Here is a 15,763-nt window from a genome sequence, read left to right on the forward strand (position 1 = left end):
CTCCTTCCCTCTGTCTGTGCCTTCCTTCCGGTGGGAAAACGCGCCCTAGGATGTCGAATGCGGTAATAGTGGTGCCAGGCTTGTCGTCTAGAGGCGTCTCTTATTGATATAAAATGGAAATGCGTCATGTTCGACAGCCGTGCATTGGAAGCTGCGCAACGTTGCCGCCATGCATCACGAGATTGTCGCTCTCGAGGAGCATCAGCAGCCCCTCCCACTTGACGGCTTCAGCTTCCCCGCCACCATTACGCACAACCTGACAGCCTACGCGACGACGTCGACGCGCGAAGAGCTCCACTCGCGCATCCGCAATGCCACGATAGTCATCACAACCACTATCAAGCTCGATGCCGAAACATTGCGCCCCAGTGTTACTCCAAACCTCCGCTACATTGCCATTTCTGCGACGGGAACAGACCCTGTGGACCTCGACGCCTGCCGGGCCCGCAATATTCGTGTTACAAACTGCCCTGGGGCCAATATCGACGCTGTTTCGGAACATGCCATAGGCCTGTACTTCGCCGCCAGACGACGAACCGTGTTCCTAGACCGCGTTACTCGTGCACAGCCTAGCGAATGGAAGACCAAGGGTAGTGTCAATCAGCACATGCGCCTGCCGGATGGCATGCCTCCGATGACCTGCAAAGATGAGGTTATGGGTGTTATCGGCTATGGGGGCATAGGTAGGTCTCCATGCCCTAATTGGGATGCGAGATCCTGAGCTGACGACGAGGAACGATAGGGAAGCGAGTGGCTGCGCTCGGGCAAGCATTGGGCATGCGCGTGCTTATCGCCAGTCGCAAGACACCGGCGACGCCTCCCCTTGACGGCGGACTACCACTGCCAGCCCCGGATGCTTCAGACGACCGCATACCCTTTGACCATGTGCTCCGTAACTCCACCGTCCTTGTCCTATCTCTGCCGCGAAACCCCGAGACGCTCAACCTCATCTCCACCGCAGAGCTCGAGAAGATGCATCCATACACCGTCTTGATCAATATCGCGAGAGGCGGCATAGTGCACGAGGCAGCCGTCGTGCAAGCCTTGAAGGAACGGCGCATAGCGGGTTATGCTACCGACGTGTATCAGGTGGAACCTGTTGGTGGACCTGAGGATTCTCCGCTGCTGGAGGAAGACATAAAAGATCTCAACGTCACCTTGAGTCCTCACTTGGCGTGGTTCTCGACAAGGTCAATCAAGAACCTTGGTGAAATTCTGAAAGAGACCATCGAGGGATATGTGAGCGGTAACGACATCAACGTCATTCTCTGACAGCATGACCCATAACGTACACAGTAGAGGCGCCGACACTATACTTTTGTCGCTGACCTCGGAGCAATTCCAACACATAGATATCTTGCGGCACCGACAGCCACCGACGACTCTAGCAACTTTCTGCATCACGCCACGGAATCGTGTTTGACTATGCTCCTGACGAAGTATGGACTTTATTAGAATTCAATCATTATGCTCTGTGGCCTTGCCTTTGGATCGCCCTACGAATACCACAAAAGTAACCTATGATTCCGAGTCTATGTGTACTTTGGTATTCTTTGGTGACTTGAACATGACAAGATAGACGAAGGACACATGCGGCGTCGTGGTTATATGTTCGAGCAGTCCCGAAATGTACAAAAGTCAACCGGATACAACGCGAAATCATCCGGTTTGGACTCTTCACTCTTCACTTTCATCTCACGACATGTATCTTCACCGCGCGTAGTTGTCTCAGGGTTCTTCCCCACGCGATCCATGGATGCCCGCTGTGGGACTTCGCTACCATTGATTGCACTGCGAAACGCCCATTCAGATTATGCAGTCGTCTTCAGACCCTCAACAAAAAGACGTTCAGAGCCTGGTACTAGCTTCTGCCGTCACGTTCAATTCGGCTGCAGGTGGATTTTGTCAGGCCTTGGCGCCGTAGCCGTGCCCTACGTACGAGAACAGTCTACTTCACGCCTTTTTTAACCCTCTGCCGGGCTGCCACAAGTGTGATTGACATCCTGGTATTTTAAACAATCTGCTCTATGCTAACGGCATGGTAGTTGATCGCGCAAAATGGCGTCGCCAGACGAACTTTCTCCTTCCAAGCCCTCCGGTATTTTTTACACATGCCAGAACGACCTTCAGAGTTCACATTTCCTGTTTCCTAAGGTTGGTGAAGAAAGCGCCAAAGCTTTTCATCTACACCTTCAGAATTGGGGCATGAAGCTCCCTACCCTCCACGAAGGGTATGAACAACTACTTAACCTACAAGCGCTGTTCTGGCGGAAAGTTACCGGTATCGACGAGATGGATAATCAATCCTCGAAGCCTCCAAATATCAACCAGACATACCGTTGGACAGACGACCAGGATTTGGCTGAGCATAGGGACTATGTTCTACAGGCGCTCGAAGGCAGGGGCTCTGGCAAAGTGTATCAAACCAAAGGTGATCTCGTCTTCATCGTTAAAGATGATTCTAAGAAAGGTTGCGACAACCTTTCCTGCCCAGAAGTAGGAGAAGACACACTTGAAAGAATCAAGAGGGGCCCTCTTTTCATCACGCTTGAACCACTCCTTGATTGGGGAACCGTCACGCCGGCTTCTAACATGTGCGTGGCTTCTGGTAAAATCATCGCTTTTCGCCGTAATGGACCGAGAATGGATGACCCTTTGTGGACTCAACAGGTCAAAAAGTTGGTGCCTAGGCAGACACGCACCTACTGTTTGGACTGCCTGGAAGAGCTTGTGAACCGACGGACAGAGGCGCAGTCTACCACCAACCGGTCCGCGGGTCAGTCACAACAAGGTAGATATCGCCATGTTCCTAATCGACCTATTCAGCGTCCAACTTCTAGGAGCGAACTTTACGATGTGAGGGAGGGCGGCGGGTCGGACGATGCTTCGAGCTGTGAAGGCCTGATTCCCTCGACTGCTGGCTCGCTACAGCTCGATGGCGTGACTGAACAAACTCCCTACACAGAGTCCCGTAACTATGCACCCGCCAAGATGAATGACCGCGAGAGCTCTTGGACAGTTGAGCACAAGACGGGCTTCGTTAAGTATACAATGAGCGGCAAAGAATTATCCCGTTCACAGCGCCTTCCAGGTACCTACTCTCCAACAGTCGCTCATAGCAGAATGGACAGTGTCCACTCCCATTCATCGACTGGCAGCTCTTCTTATTACCCTCTCCCTTGCCACAACTCTCAACGGTTGACTCCTGGATCATCAGGAAACTCCGCTTTCGTTTATCGAGACCCTACATCCGTACAGCAAGACGAATACGAAAAGCTGGGCAGCGCAATCCTCCTGGAGAACAGTGTACCTGATTTTGGGAGTGGTCATCGCGAATTTGGCCGTGACGTTGAAACCAACCTTGTCTGTCGTTTCTTCACCAATCACCGAGTAAGACGCGAAAATATGACCAAAACCGAGGACACCAATATCTGCAACGTCTTCACAGTAGTGAATCCACGCGGTCCTCTAACACTCAAACGCTCGGTCAAGACCAACAACATAAATTACGAAGAGTTGAATCTGAGTGATGATGCATCTGACGCTGCAAAGGAAGACGCCGACCCAGACACACCGGATGGAGAATATACACCTACCAAGAACAAGGGAAAAGCTAGGTCAAAGTTTGTATCGCCGAGTAAGAAGAGAAAAAGACCAAGCCCGCCGTCAAAGACCACAGCGAAAGCACAACAATTCCACGCACCCGTCTACCGCAAGCACGACCCAACCACCGACGACTCACCACCCTTTGGTGTCACTCAAGCAGCCTTCGAGACATACAACAAACACTTACCCGCAAAGGGCGACCTAATCTGCTCCTGCCACGAGCCTGCGCGTACGAACGACGTTCCGATCACGCAATGCGTGAACAAGGGTTGCAAAGTACGCTGGTACCACAAAGATTGCCTGAGCACACGTGGCAAGTTACAAGCTAGACATGGAACCTATCTCTGTGAGCAATGCCAAAATGAAAAGTACTATGCGGAACTATCTCGAACCAATGGGTGGTCTGGAAAAAGATTGGTGCAAAATGAGGCTGCGATGCCTTTTACTGGGCACGAGATGGCAGGAATACTTGGTAACACGGGTAACTTCCAGGCTGTCGCGAATCCGTATGGTCTTGCCATGTCAGCTATAAGTAACGCGCTCTCCCCTTTTGCTCAACCGTTCATCCCGGGCATTGCGGCTGCAACAGATGCTGCGGTTTCGAGTCGTCTGGCGGTGGGCTCCGAGCCTTCTCTTGGTTTGGAGACGTCGCGCCCCTACTTTGTTACGGAGGCTTATACTAGGGCGGGCGAACACCAGCATGTTGCCGATGAAGCGTGGGAGAATGCGCAGGTGTGTGGGCGCTACTCTGGTGGGTGAGGTGAGTGGGATGAGGAGATGTCTGAGGGCGATGAGGAAGACGAGAATGTCACTGAGTAGTGATAAGATTCTGCATGACCTTCATGGTATAACACGGAGCAAACGAGTTGGAACTATGTTATTCCAAGACCAATGCGTATTGCTTCATAAGTGCTTTGTACAAGTCAAATAGAGAAACTAATAGACTGTTCTGCTCTGTGTTGATGTTTATCTCGGCGTGGGTTTAGTCCACACTTCCGATCTTCGATAGCAGCACCGCGATCAATAAAGGCTGTATAATAGCTGAGAAACGCCGTCAGGATCACATTCGGAGAATGAGAATTGGAAGCTGTCCAGGGCCGCAAGCTTACAGAGGACATATATTCTGCCTGGCGAAGTGAAGAAGCTTGGTGCGCACGCACGAAAAGCGGGCGAACTATTCAGTTACGTCATCCGTACTGCAACAACCACCTATGCCATACCTCGGGCTGCAATCGGCTGTACCCGCTTTAGCTGCAGGGTCTCAGGGTATGCGGAGTGACATGTATATCCGTTGTTAGACGTATAGATTGAGCTAATATCCTCTGTTCAACTTGATCCATCTTTGTCGGGCATCTAATCATCCAATTATTGCAATCCAAACTCAAGAAAAGTGATACGAGTCGCTTGCTCAACTGAGAATTATGACTAGCTCACAGAAACGAGTTGGACTCATCGGTCTCTCGGCCAAAGGGTAAGTATGCATTTGAAACTGTATCGTACGATAGCTCAATTGACGTCAACGTTCAGATCATGGGCATCCAGCTCTCATCTTCCTCACCTCCAGCGCACTCCTCACTATACTATCACTGCTCTCCAAAATAGCTCTCTTAACTCAGCCAAAGCATCAGCCAAACAGTACTCTCTAGACTCAGTTTCCACCCACGACTCCCCCAACTCTATTGCTCAGGATGCCAATGTAGACATCGTAGCCGTTAGCGTCAATGTACCCCTACACTACGCGCTTATCCGTCCCGCTCTCGAGGCAGGGAAAGACGTATTCTCTGAATGGCCCTTGGCGCGGAATTTGAAAGAAGCAGAGGAATTGACTGCTTTGGCTCAGGCAAAGGGTGTGAGAACGATGGTGGGCTTGCAAGCCCGCCAAAACCCTTCGATTCTCAAAGCAAAGGAAATCGTTGGGTCAGGAAAACTAGGGAAAATCTTGGGGACGACGATGTTCGGCCATGTAAGAATATCGTCAATCATATCCTTCGGATTTGAATGACAGAAGAGGGATGCATTGGCGTGAGTAAACTTTCTGACGAACAACAGGGCATGATATTCGGCGGCACAATTTTTCCCTCCCATCTATACATGCTCCCAGTCGAAGCAGGCGCAAATGTCCTCACCATTCCCTTTGGTCACGCTGTCGACGCGCTCTGTTACGTATTTTCTAGCGAACTCCGCTCAATCTCCGCCGTGCTATCCAACCGCTACCCAGAACTTGAGGTGATCGATGAGAAGACCTACCAGCCCAAGGGTGAAAAGAAAAGTAAAACTTCCCACGACTTTATTTCCATGACTGCAGAACTTGTCAACGGAGGCGGCAACGTAGATGTCAATTATGCTCCGGGTTTGTCGCGCAGTGGACGAGATTTCTACTGGGAGATTATCGGATCCGAGGGTACACTTGTCTTAGAAGGACCGAAGATGGGTGGACATGTGCAGATGTTCCAGCCTACTGTCAAGATCGCATTGGGTCAGGAAGAACTCAGAAAAGTTGAAGTGGAGAAGGCTGAGGATACGTCGTTCAATGTGGGGAGGGCCTGGGATGCGTGGGCTGGGGAAGGTGTAGGCAGCGTCACGACCTGGGAGGATGCTGTTATCAGGCATAAGATGATTGAGGCGATTTACAGAAGTGCGGAAAAGAGTACCAAGGAAGATTATGTGTAGGCCATCATAAGTCGCTCTGATACAGAGAGTATAAGGCGGTTCAGAAATGTTGATAGCTCTCGAGAAGGACAAATGGATAGAGTTTAGCGTGGAAATCTTCGGCTGTGGCGTCTCATGGCAAAACATCAACATCATACCTTCCCGCCCATCACAGATCTGTCTGTTACAACCCATCACAATTGTAAGAACAGCCTCGAATATACATCGGTCTTGTTCTCTAGCACTACGCACCCGATTATAGAATCTCCCGCCCTGACAAGAAGATGATAATGCCCGCCAAGCCGACGCTAACTCGCATCCGCTTTTTCTTACGTTATAGTTAGCAACGCCGCCTAGCAACCTCGAGCTGTTAGTCAAGTCCCTTATGAACCGTGATGTCAGAGGCTCAGGTTTTGTTTGCACCTCATGGTGACCGCCGAGCGAAGATGGGGCGAGCTTCTGTCGGCTCCATCTCCACTCGACCACCCTAGCTACTACCTGCGACGAACTCCAGGCTTGGTGCTGGTCAGAAGCTTGTCTCCCAAGAAGCCTTGCTCTCAAAGGTTATTGTTCCCTGGCGTACTGTGACGGCAAAGTCGGTTTCACCGTATTCGACGTGTACCCTGCGGATAGCTGCGTTGTCCCGTGCTCTGGTCATACGGCTCGCACTCAAACTACGACAGAGAGACGTTGCAACCAGAGCGAAGAGTGTGAAGGCGTGTGTAAGAAACTGGGTGACTGATGCTTAGTCGCCATCTTTACATCCGACGATACAGCTTATAAGCCAGACCGGCAACGCTAGCTCCGTCTTCGCCTTGGCTTATCGTCCGTGGCCATGGCTTCACCAACATCAACTTCGAGGTCTTCGACAAGTCTAAGCTCGCAAGCTGTCGACGAGAAGCGCGATCGGCCATTGAGTCCAAACATCTCAGGAACACAACCTTCACAGCCAGATTCGAAGTCTAGTCCTACGTTCATATCTTGGGCCTCATCAACCGACTCTTCAAATCCTTTCAACTTCTCTTCCTCGAAAAAATGGCGCACGACGCTTCTAGCCTGTACCATGACATTCGTCGTACAAATCTCAGGAACAATGCTCACATCCGCCGCCGAGCAAATCAACACCAGCTTCAACATCAGCGACGAGGCATTCCCACACTCCTACTGGCCAGTGTTGAGTTGGAACCTGGGAGGCGCCGCAGCACCGTAAGTGCCTCTGTACGAACTGCATGTGGGATACGTACTAACTTTGTACGCTTACATTTAGACTCTTGGGACTGCCTTTGATGGAGAACTTTGGGGTACGATGGAGTTATCTGGTCATCTACGCAGTTCTGATCATCTTCATCATTCCACAAGCGTTAGCCAAAAACTTCGCGACAATCATTGTAACGAGGATCATTACGGGTTCTTGCTCGGGTGTGCTTGCAAATATAACGTCGGGCATTGTGAGTGATATATGGAAAGACGGAAGAGCGAAGAGTTTCGGTACCTCACTTTACATTTTCGCCCTACTTGCGGGCCTTAACATGGGGCCTGTTTTTGGGAGTTTGGTAGTGCAGTATACGACCTGGCGATGGTGAGTCATGCTTTGGCTACTGCCTTCTCTACTTTAACTAACCTAAATGTAGGGTCTTCCTAAGCCAGATCATCTTCTATAGCGCCCTTATACCAGTGCTGTTCTTCCTCCTCCCCGAGGTTCGACCCGATGTCATCCTCACTCAGCGTGCACGTCGTATTCGTGCAGAGACTGGAAAAGAGGTGTATGCACAGGCGGAGAAAGAGCATACAAATTTTGGTGAAATCCTTAGGGAGACGCTTGTCAGACCCACACGTATGCTCTGTACCGAAGGTGTAGTTCTGTCTTTTGGAATGTGGAGCGCTTTCTGCATCGGCACAGCGTTCATGTTCACACAGTCCATCGTGCAAGTCTTCTCGGAGTTGTACGGCTGGTCTTTCTTCGGCACGGGCCTTGTGCAATCCGCAGTCGTGATCGGGGAGCTTATCGGCCTTGTCGCATCCCTAGTTCAAGATCGAATCTACTTCGCATCCGCGAAACGCAACACGGATACACCAGGAAAACCGATTCCTGAAGCACGACTCTATCTCAGTATTCCAGCTTCGTTTATTGGTCTAAGTGGCGGACTGTTCTACTTCGCGTGGACGTCCTACGCTTCTATACCATGGATTGTACCTAGCATATCGCTCGCCTTTGTTGGTTTCGGTATGTTCTGCAGCACAGCTGGAGTGACGACGTATGTGGTTGATGCGTACGCAAAGTACGCTGCTAGTGCCATTGCAGGCATTGCATTCCTTGAGAACTTCATGGCAGCGTTCTTACCGCTTGCAACCCAGAGTATGTACCGTACGTTGGGCTTCCAATGGGCAAGTAGTTTGTTGGGCTTCGTCGCATTAGCACTGAGTTTCATTCCTTTGATATTGTTGAGATTTGGGAAAAGCATACGTGGAAAGAGCCCATTCATGAGTGAAGCGGGGTACGAAGATTGAGTGTTGAGATCACTTGATGACTGTTAAATATCAAGACAAAGAAGAGAAGACGTATCTTGCTTATGGACAGCCCTGGCGTGTTGTGAACAAGAACCCATGTTTAACGCATCATTCGGGCGTCGGCAGGTGTGCCGCTCTTCGTTTCATCGCCGGAGCCAGCGCGATTGCAGAGAACCTCAGGTCGCCACCTTTCTCAGACTCGATCCTCATCAGACGTCCAATGCCCTTCTCCAGCGCCGCAGGACTAAGCACATCCTCATCCTCGTTGAGCACACCTCGGTCGAGTGGACCCATACGACCACCTTCGAGTTCCCACAAGTGACCATCTTTTGCTTTGACGAACGCCACGAAATGCTGACCGAGATGATATTCCTCTATTGCTACAGGTGCTTCAGTGTCTCCAAGTTTTGCTGCGTCTGCGTGAGCCTTCTCGAATGCATCAGAGTCTTCGAGCACTTTCGCCCGCTCCCAGATGGGTTTTGGTAGCGCATCATCGCGGATCTTGGCGAGTGTCGAGGATGGCTGGATGTGCTGTGCAGCTTCGCTGTTGAGGAGACAGTGGACCAAGCCTATGCTTCCGCAAGCGTTGCCTATAGTTTGCTTGAACCATATGACGGGTTCTGTGTCGCCTTTGCCCTCATACTCGGATTTGTCTCTATCTTCTACCGTTCGCGCCTCATCCCAAGTAGGCGTCAGAGGTATAATAACGAGTAGTGCTATGGCTGGTCGCGGGATGAAAGCCAGCATGTCCGGATCAGTAAGTGAGTAGACATCGTAGAATGAGAGCGCATTCGTGTCCAGACCGAGGTTTTGAGCCAGGGAGTTCATGACTTCTGGGTTGTTCTCAAGAACAGTAAACATCTTCTTTGGCGTCATGTTGGTGGTAGTTGCGACAATTGTAAATCACAGATGATCGAGACGAGCTGGCTTATGTTTGATGGCAGGTTTGAAAATGTCAGTCTTAATGAACACGCTGGATACCAGGCAACGATGAGACACGTAACAACTAGCCTCATGGTTCATTGGTGTAGGCAGCCACTGCAGGTACGCTGCAGGTAAGACGAAGGGCGCGCAGGAAACACCCTTGCCGAAAGTGGAGAAGGCTCAGGCCCGCTCAGAGGGGAGGGGAATGAGACCCTGCGCTAACCCTGAGCTAAGTGCGGGGCATTCACTCCCGGCAGCAGCAGCATTCCATAGAGCTCCAGATGATACAACATCATCTCGTATGCTGATGTATTGAGACCCATCTTATGCATGTATGCCGTCTTGTTCTAGTCGAAGGGTGCTTCCCCGCACGCGTCTAACGCCGCGGACCTCCGAGCAATCTGAAAGCTTTGGTGGCTTCCGCCGGCTCTCCGCAGTAGTAAAGTCCAGCGCTTATACTTGCGCCTTTTTACCCACCACACGTATCTATATAGCTGCAGTAGAGTCTTCAATTTCAGACACTTGAATCCAAACTTTCCAAGTAAACAAGTAAAGAGGGCAGCCAACCCCAAGCCTACCATTTCACGCTGCCGAACTGCCCAGCCCATCATGGACGACGAAGCCCGTCAAGCAATGGCAAGCATGAAGATGCCGCGCCGCCCCATAAACTTTGTTTCTGCGAAATCGGGGGAAATACTCAAACTAGGACACATCACTTGCAGAATCATGGAAGACGGATCACGAACAGACAACCGCATAGGCTCAGCAGAGTTCACGCTACCTCCGAACACGGCTGGCCCACCAGCACACTGGCACGAGATGCACGACGAGACATTCCTCGTCACACAGGGAATAGTGCGGGTACGTCTTAAACCACCATTCCTGTCCTTTTCTACTACATTAGATGACTAACACTCGATACAGTTCCACGCCCCCGACGGCGCCCAACACGATGCCCACGTCGGAGATTATGTTACCGTACCTATCCGCGCACCTCATACTTTCTCAAATCCTACAAACGAAGAAGCCAAGTTCTTCAACACGTTCACGCCGGCGTTCTACATCGATTACTTCAAAATCCTGGCTGAGATAAGTAAGACAGATGACAAGATGAGCAAGGAGAAGAACATGGAGGTCATGAGCCGATTTGCGACAATACCTGCGAAGGAAATGCTGGAGGAAAAGAAATAAGAAAGGGAGGTTCTCTCACTAAATCGATAAGAGGATGATATTAGGAATGGAATCGAGCCCATCTCATACGCAAAAAAAAGGCTGCCACAAACAAAAAATAGCAATAACAGTAAAAGAGAAAAGCCTGCTTTCCCACCAGACTTCTCGAGAACCAGCTCCGCGATATGTTTCAACCCCAAGATCGGCTTGTCGATAGATCGTCTTCAAATAACAATTCCATCCCCCTCGTCATCTACTCTACAGATACTGCACTCTTGGTATAACTTTCCGCAAAACTCTCTAACAGTCATCTCGGCTCCCACGTCAGCACCCACAAGATGATTCTTCGCACAATACCACATCCATTGTCCCCCATACTTCTCATCCCTCTTCAGGTAGTTCTCTCCAGGACTCCAAGTGTCCAAACTAAACGTAATCTGTGTGAGCTGCGGGCCCCGTGGTACCGTGTCCGAGAACTCCGTGCCCAGTAGCTTGAGCGACTGGGAAGCGTGGTACCAGATCCAGAGTGGGTTCCAGAGGGGATCGCCGAGGGCTTTGGCATCGAGAGTGAAGGCTTGAACAGAGGACATGTGTTTGAGTTGTTCGCGCATGCGGCGGCCGAGGGTCCAGGATGAGGAAGTCATGGAGCGGGGGTCGGTGACGCCGAGCATGGAGGATGTGGTGACGAGTTTGAGAGAGCATTTCTGAACTTTGGACAGGGTCGTGGGCGAAATCTCCCATACTGGGGTGTAGTTTGTTGGCGAAAATGGAGATGATGATGGAGAGGCGGTAGCTGGCCTGTACGTCTGTGGGGTGACGCTGAGGTGGAAGGTCTTGCGCTTGCAGATCATGTCCATGTATTCTCCATAGACTTGCTTGTTTGCTAGAAAGATGGTTTTACTCTCTTGCCGCGTTCCTGGAGACGTGGATGCAGATGACCAGCGTGCTGGTCTCATCCAATCCAATGTTGAGCGCTGGAGTTCGTTGTGCGCTGGTGGCGGGTATGCAGGATCATCGAGGAAATGCTCATACACCATATCTCTAAGTTCTTGTGGTAACTCAAGGAATGGAAACGGCTTCTTGCTTTGGTGTTGCATCTTATGGTACTTGCTAAGAGCGACAAGGGACAGTAGGGGGAGTAAAAGTGCTAGTAGGGTCACCCAACCTTTGAGTTCCAAGCCAGTAAGAGCATATTCCGAAAAGCCTGCCTGCCATCGCGACAATGTGCTCGCCTTTGTCAACGTGGACGCCATGACGACGCTTGTAGTAACGTGTGGGGTACCGTTTGATCGGGTGTGCGATACGCGCTAGCGGAAACTGTCCAAGGAGAACAGCAGGCCAAGGGCGCTGTCCAACTTCCCTTGCACAACGGAAACACGTCGGCTTACGGGTGCTGCGCGATACTGAAACAGTGGCCCTTCCTTCGCATACGAGGATGGCTAATTGCGGGGTGTGTCGATTGGTCAGACGAAGAGTCCGAAGGGTGCCGCGTTGTTCGCTCGTTCGTACAGTGGGATCGTGCACGAATGCGTGATGCAAGGTCGCGTGATGAATCAATATGAACCGATGCGTGTTGGTGCAAGTGGAAGGTGATGGAGGAATGCGCGAGTGAGGAATATGTAGTTGAAGGTAAGGTAACCAATATTGATGCCTTGCGAATACGACTTGGGGAGGCAACCTGAAACGGATCGCCTTACGCCGCAGCTGCTAACAACCTCTCAACACAGCCACATCGACATCCTCATCTACGGGTGCCACATCATCAGACATCTATCATATCCGCACGCACGATGTATGTCCGTCTCAAATTATGAATTGCTGGTAGGAATGGAGATCACATACATGTCAGCACAACCCGAGCCGAGCTCTTGTATGAATGAGCTAATTCTCTTAGATTCGTCTGATGCCTAGTAAGATGTACTCCAAAGGCACATCATATTCGACAGGATGGAACGCTGCAGTTCGGAGTCTCAGTAACTAGCTCTAGATTGTCTTCCAATATTCATCTCGACGATGACCATATCCAGCGCAGGGCCGTATTTTGGTTCTATCTACCCTAGGCGAATTACAACTTCCACGTTCTAGCCAACAACCATAAGAGAAGACACAACTGATGCAGATCGTTGGGACGGAATGAGATGAAGAGATAGTCGAGTTGATTAGAGAGTGGAACTATGGCCAAAACGCGTCTACATGCAGGGCGAGGTGGCTAGCACCAGTACCAAGCACAAAATCCTAGCCACACCATGGAGTCTGGAACGAAGTATATACGCGCATCCCAGAAACATCAATCGATCTGATTTTGGCTTTGACATTTCGGAGTTTGGGGTCGCCCTCTTCCATGTTCAGTCTTTGCAGCCTATCCTTTTGGTCTTGTGACGTCTTTCTTGAGCTTCTCGAGGCAAGCTTTCTAGGAACTTGAGTAAGGATAGTTTCCATAGTTACACATCTGGCAGTGGGCATAGCAGACGTGGTGCGTTGGAGTACTACTATCGAAACTGGAGGGAAGTAGTGAGTTTTGATACATGGTGCAAGATCCCGTTTGTTTTTGGATCAGTGAGATGCAGCGCAAAGATGCAGAATACTTACTGGTGTTGGGCACGGAGTGCTCACTCTGAACCCTAGCCTGTTACAACTACGAGCAATGTGCGCAAGACCACTTTCGTTGCCGAAGCTGACTTTTCAAAACCAAGAAATCGCTCTGAATATGCTGCTGCCTACATATTGTGTTAACGAATGTGACTTGTTGACCATCGTATACTGTTGCGGCCACCACGAATTGAGACCATTTCATTACATCAGTCCCGGTAACCACCATCAAGAGAGCCACGTTGTACTAGGTCTACGAAGTAATATGTTCATTTCTTAGACATTACACACTATCGACGTACTAGGCATACCCCTGATCACCATTCGTCTTCGCTGCCACGGCATCACAACAAGCACTAGTATCCAAGCTGACCCCTAACTGCACCAGACGAGAACTGTGCAGTGTGTGAATCAGTGAAGAAACCCTTGGGGTTCGCTACAATCTGCTTTACGTGAAAGCCGTCGGCCTGATCCTTTCCAGTTGCCATGTTGATAACGCCAACTTTGAAGGGTCCCTTCAAGCAGCCAACGGAGGTGCGGCGCTCATCTGGACCGGAGGGGTTTGGGAAGGCCTGCGTGATCGTATATTAGTAGTTGTCTTAATCATTGTGGTGCATGCTGGGGAGTCGAGGATAAGGGACAGAAAGGAACTAGACTTACGAGTCTTGGTGGGCCAGCTTTGCCCTTGGCAGCCTCATGAATATGCGTCGCGGTAAGCGCAGGCGACGCATACTCTCCAGTCACACCGCTCAGAGTGATGTTGTAGCAGATGGTGTTCTCAGCGATGTTGATGCCGTATTTGAAAAGACCCTTGGCACCGGGCTGACCGGGAGCAGGGGCGCCAGTGGTCGCGATGACCTGGTCCGGAGTCGCCTTAACGACATACTCTGCGTCGAAGTAGAAGAGCTTCTCGTTCTTCTTCCAGCTGTTGTCGTGTGAGTTCCATTTCGCGTCCCAATCCTTCTTGCAGTCGCTCTTGTAATCGCTCTTGCTGCCTGAGGGAGCGGCGAAAGCAAGGGGGGTTGAGATGAGAGCGAGAAGTGCGGGGGTGGTGAAATGCATTGTGGATGGTGTTTGACTTTGAAGAGTTGTATGGTAGCTTTGCAGGTTTCGAATGGAGTGGAGGAGATGTGAGTTGCTGATGGAGAACACTTGAGGCCATGTCGTGCTGTACTTTATACGTTTACGGCTCTCCACTTCTCACTCAAAGCACAGCTTCATTTCCCCTTTGACATGGTCCGATGACATCGGTGGACGGCACAAAGTGCCCCTCACTCGGTGGTAAACTCTTGGAGATGCATGCTGGTGTCTTGGTGAAGTCCTGACGGTAGGTTTTGCCAAGTCAGCAGCATGTATTTGAGATAATCTCCGCCATGGCCGAGCTCGAAAAGGGTACGGAAAGCGTGACCAACAGTGTAGGTAGTGGTCTTGGTATTTTCGATTTGCTGACAACATGCCTAGACGAAAACAGTGAGGCCTGATGTGGAAGCAAGCCGCTATGCGATTCCGACCAACGAGAGTGGAGGCGCATCGAAATCTAGTGTGCACGTCCAATGATAGCAACGCTCAATCGTACCGTAGAATCCACCGTCCACTGTCTTGGTAACGGAGTTTTCCATACTTTTGTAAGGCGAGCTTGCATCGATCAAGCCTGTGATCGCCCCCAAGATATCGCCTAGCTATCTTGGTGCGGGTAGAGCAAGATCCGTAGTCCTACCCCAGCTCTCAATCAGGCTTAATCTTTCACCAAGACTTCCTTTTCGAGCTATGATCCACATATCCGCGTGGCTGTGCACGACACAATGGGACGCCGTGCCCAAGGCGCCATCACATACCGGTCTCGATGCGGGCCTAACTTAACTTATCAGACGCTATCGGTACCTCAAAACGTCGAAATAGATTGTGGGGTCTCGATTGATGTTCGCGTTGCTGCCCGCAGCGGAAAAGTTTGGTGAACTTTCTTGGGTATTCTTGGCTGCAACGATGTGGGAATCCTGGAGAAACGCCGCTCATCTCCTGATCTGCTCAGGGCCATACATCTGAGTCTGCTTACAATCGAAGTTCACGACGCTATTGAATGCGCTTCGTGACCCGTTAAACTTTTGATGTGATGTTGGGGATAGAGAAGGCCCGTTAGCTCCAAACAGGTGGAATGACATCACCAGTCGGGCACCTGCCAAGATCTCAGAACAGCGGCTTCTTCTCCGCCTTTTTCACTCTTTACCCTTCTCCGCGCGCTACCGAGTTGTCAACCCGGGGTTCGGAAGACTAGCGACAAGACTGCCCAGGCTGTTTATCATTTCAGTGCTTGCGCTGC

The 15,763-nt window shown here is 50.8% G+C and overlaps 6 protein-coding genes across 6 annotated transcripts; 3 read left to right on the top strand and 3 right to left on the bottom strand.

Moving 5' to 3' along the window:
* Nucleotides 1-169: 169 nt before the first annotated feature.
* GT037_006175 (glycerate dehydrogenase) lies at nucleotides 170-1,272 on the top strand (the record flags this gene model as incomplete). Its single annotated transcript, XM_038931222.1, has 2 exons — nucleotides 170-683; nucleotides 743-1,272. The coding sequence occupies 2 exons, from the start codon at nucleotides 170-172 to the stop codon at nucleotides 1,270-1,272; spliced, it is 1,044 nt and encodes a 347-aa protein (XP_038785719.1).
* A 933-nt stretch (nucleotides 1,273-2,205) lies between these two features.
* GT037_006176 (multidrug transporter) lies at nucleotides 2,206-8,763 on the top strand (the record flags this gene model as incomplete). The annotated part of the gene is made up of 8 exons (XM_038931223.1): nucleotides 2,206-4,338; nucleotides 5,007-5,077; nucleotides 5,134-5,569; nucleotides 5,656-6,272; nucleotides 6,364-6,457; nucleotides 7,058-7,461; nucleotides 7,523-7,834; nucleotides 7,887-8,763. 8 exons carry the CDS (start codon nucleotides 2,206-2,208, stop codon nucleotides 8,761-8,763), a joined length of 4,944 nt encoding a protein of 1,647 aa, XP_038785720.1.
* Nucleotides 8,764-8,871: 108 nt separating this feature from the next.
* On the bottom strand, nucleotides 8,872-9,639 carry GT037_006177 (cysteine proteinase; the record flags this gene model as incomplete). Its single annotated transcript, XM_038931224.1, has 1 exon — nucleotides 8,872-9,639. One exon carries the CDS (start codon nucleotides 9,637-9,639, stop codon nucleotides 8,872-8,874), a length of 768 nt encoding a protein of 255 aa, XP_038785721.1.
* Nucleotides 9,640-10,296: 657 nt separating this feature from the next.
* On the top strand, nucleotides 10,297-10,878 carry GT037_006178 (uncharacterized protein; the record flags this gene model as incomplete). The annotated part of the gene is made up of 2 exons (XM_038931225.1): nucleotides 10,297-10,548; nucleotides 10,612-10,878. 2 exons carry the CDS (start codon nucleotides 10,297-10,299, stop codon nucleotides 10,876-10,878), a joined length of 519 nt encoding a protein of 172 aa, XP_038785722.1.
* A 203-nt stretch (nucleotides 10,879-11,081) lies between these two features.
* On the bottom strand, nucleotides 11,082-12,110 carry GT037_006179 (uncharacterized protein; the record flags this gene model as incomplete). The annotated part of the gene is made up of 1 exon (XM_038931226.1): nucleotides 11,082-12,110. The coding sequence occupies one exon, from the start codon at nucleotides 12,108-12,110 to the stop codon at nucleotides 11,082-11,084; it is 1,029 nt and encodes a 342-aa protein (XP_038785723.1).
* A 1,692-nt stretch (nucleotides 12,111-13,802) lies between these two features.
* On the bottom strand, nucleotides 13,803-14,508 carry GT037_006180 (uncharacterized protein; the record flags this gene model as incomplete). Its single annotated transcript, XM_038931227.1, has 2 exons — nucleotides 13,803-14,018; nucleotides 14,107-14,508. The coding sequence occupies 2 exons, from the start codon at nucleotides 14,506-14,508 to the stop codon at nucleotides 13,803-13,805; spliced, it is 618 nt and encodes a 205-aa protein (XP_038785724.1).
* Between the last annotated feature and the right edge of the window lie 1,255 nt (nucleotides 14,509-15,763).

This window comes from Alternaria burnsii (assembly GCF_013036055.1).
Source record: "Alternaria burnsii strain CBS107.38 chromosome Unknown 752, whole genome shotgun sequence".
NCBI lineage: Eukaryota > Fungi > Ascomycota > Dothideomycetes > Pleosporales > Pleosporaceae > Alternaria > Alternaria burnsii.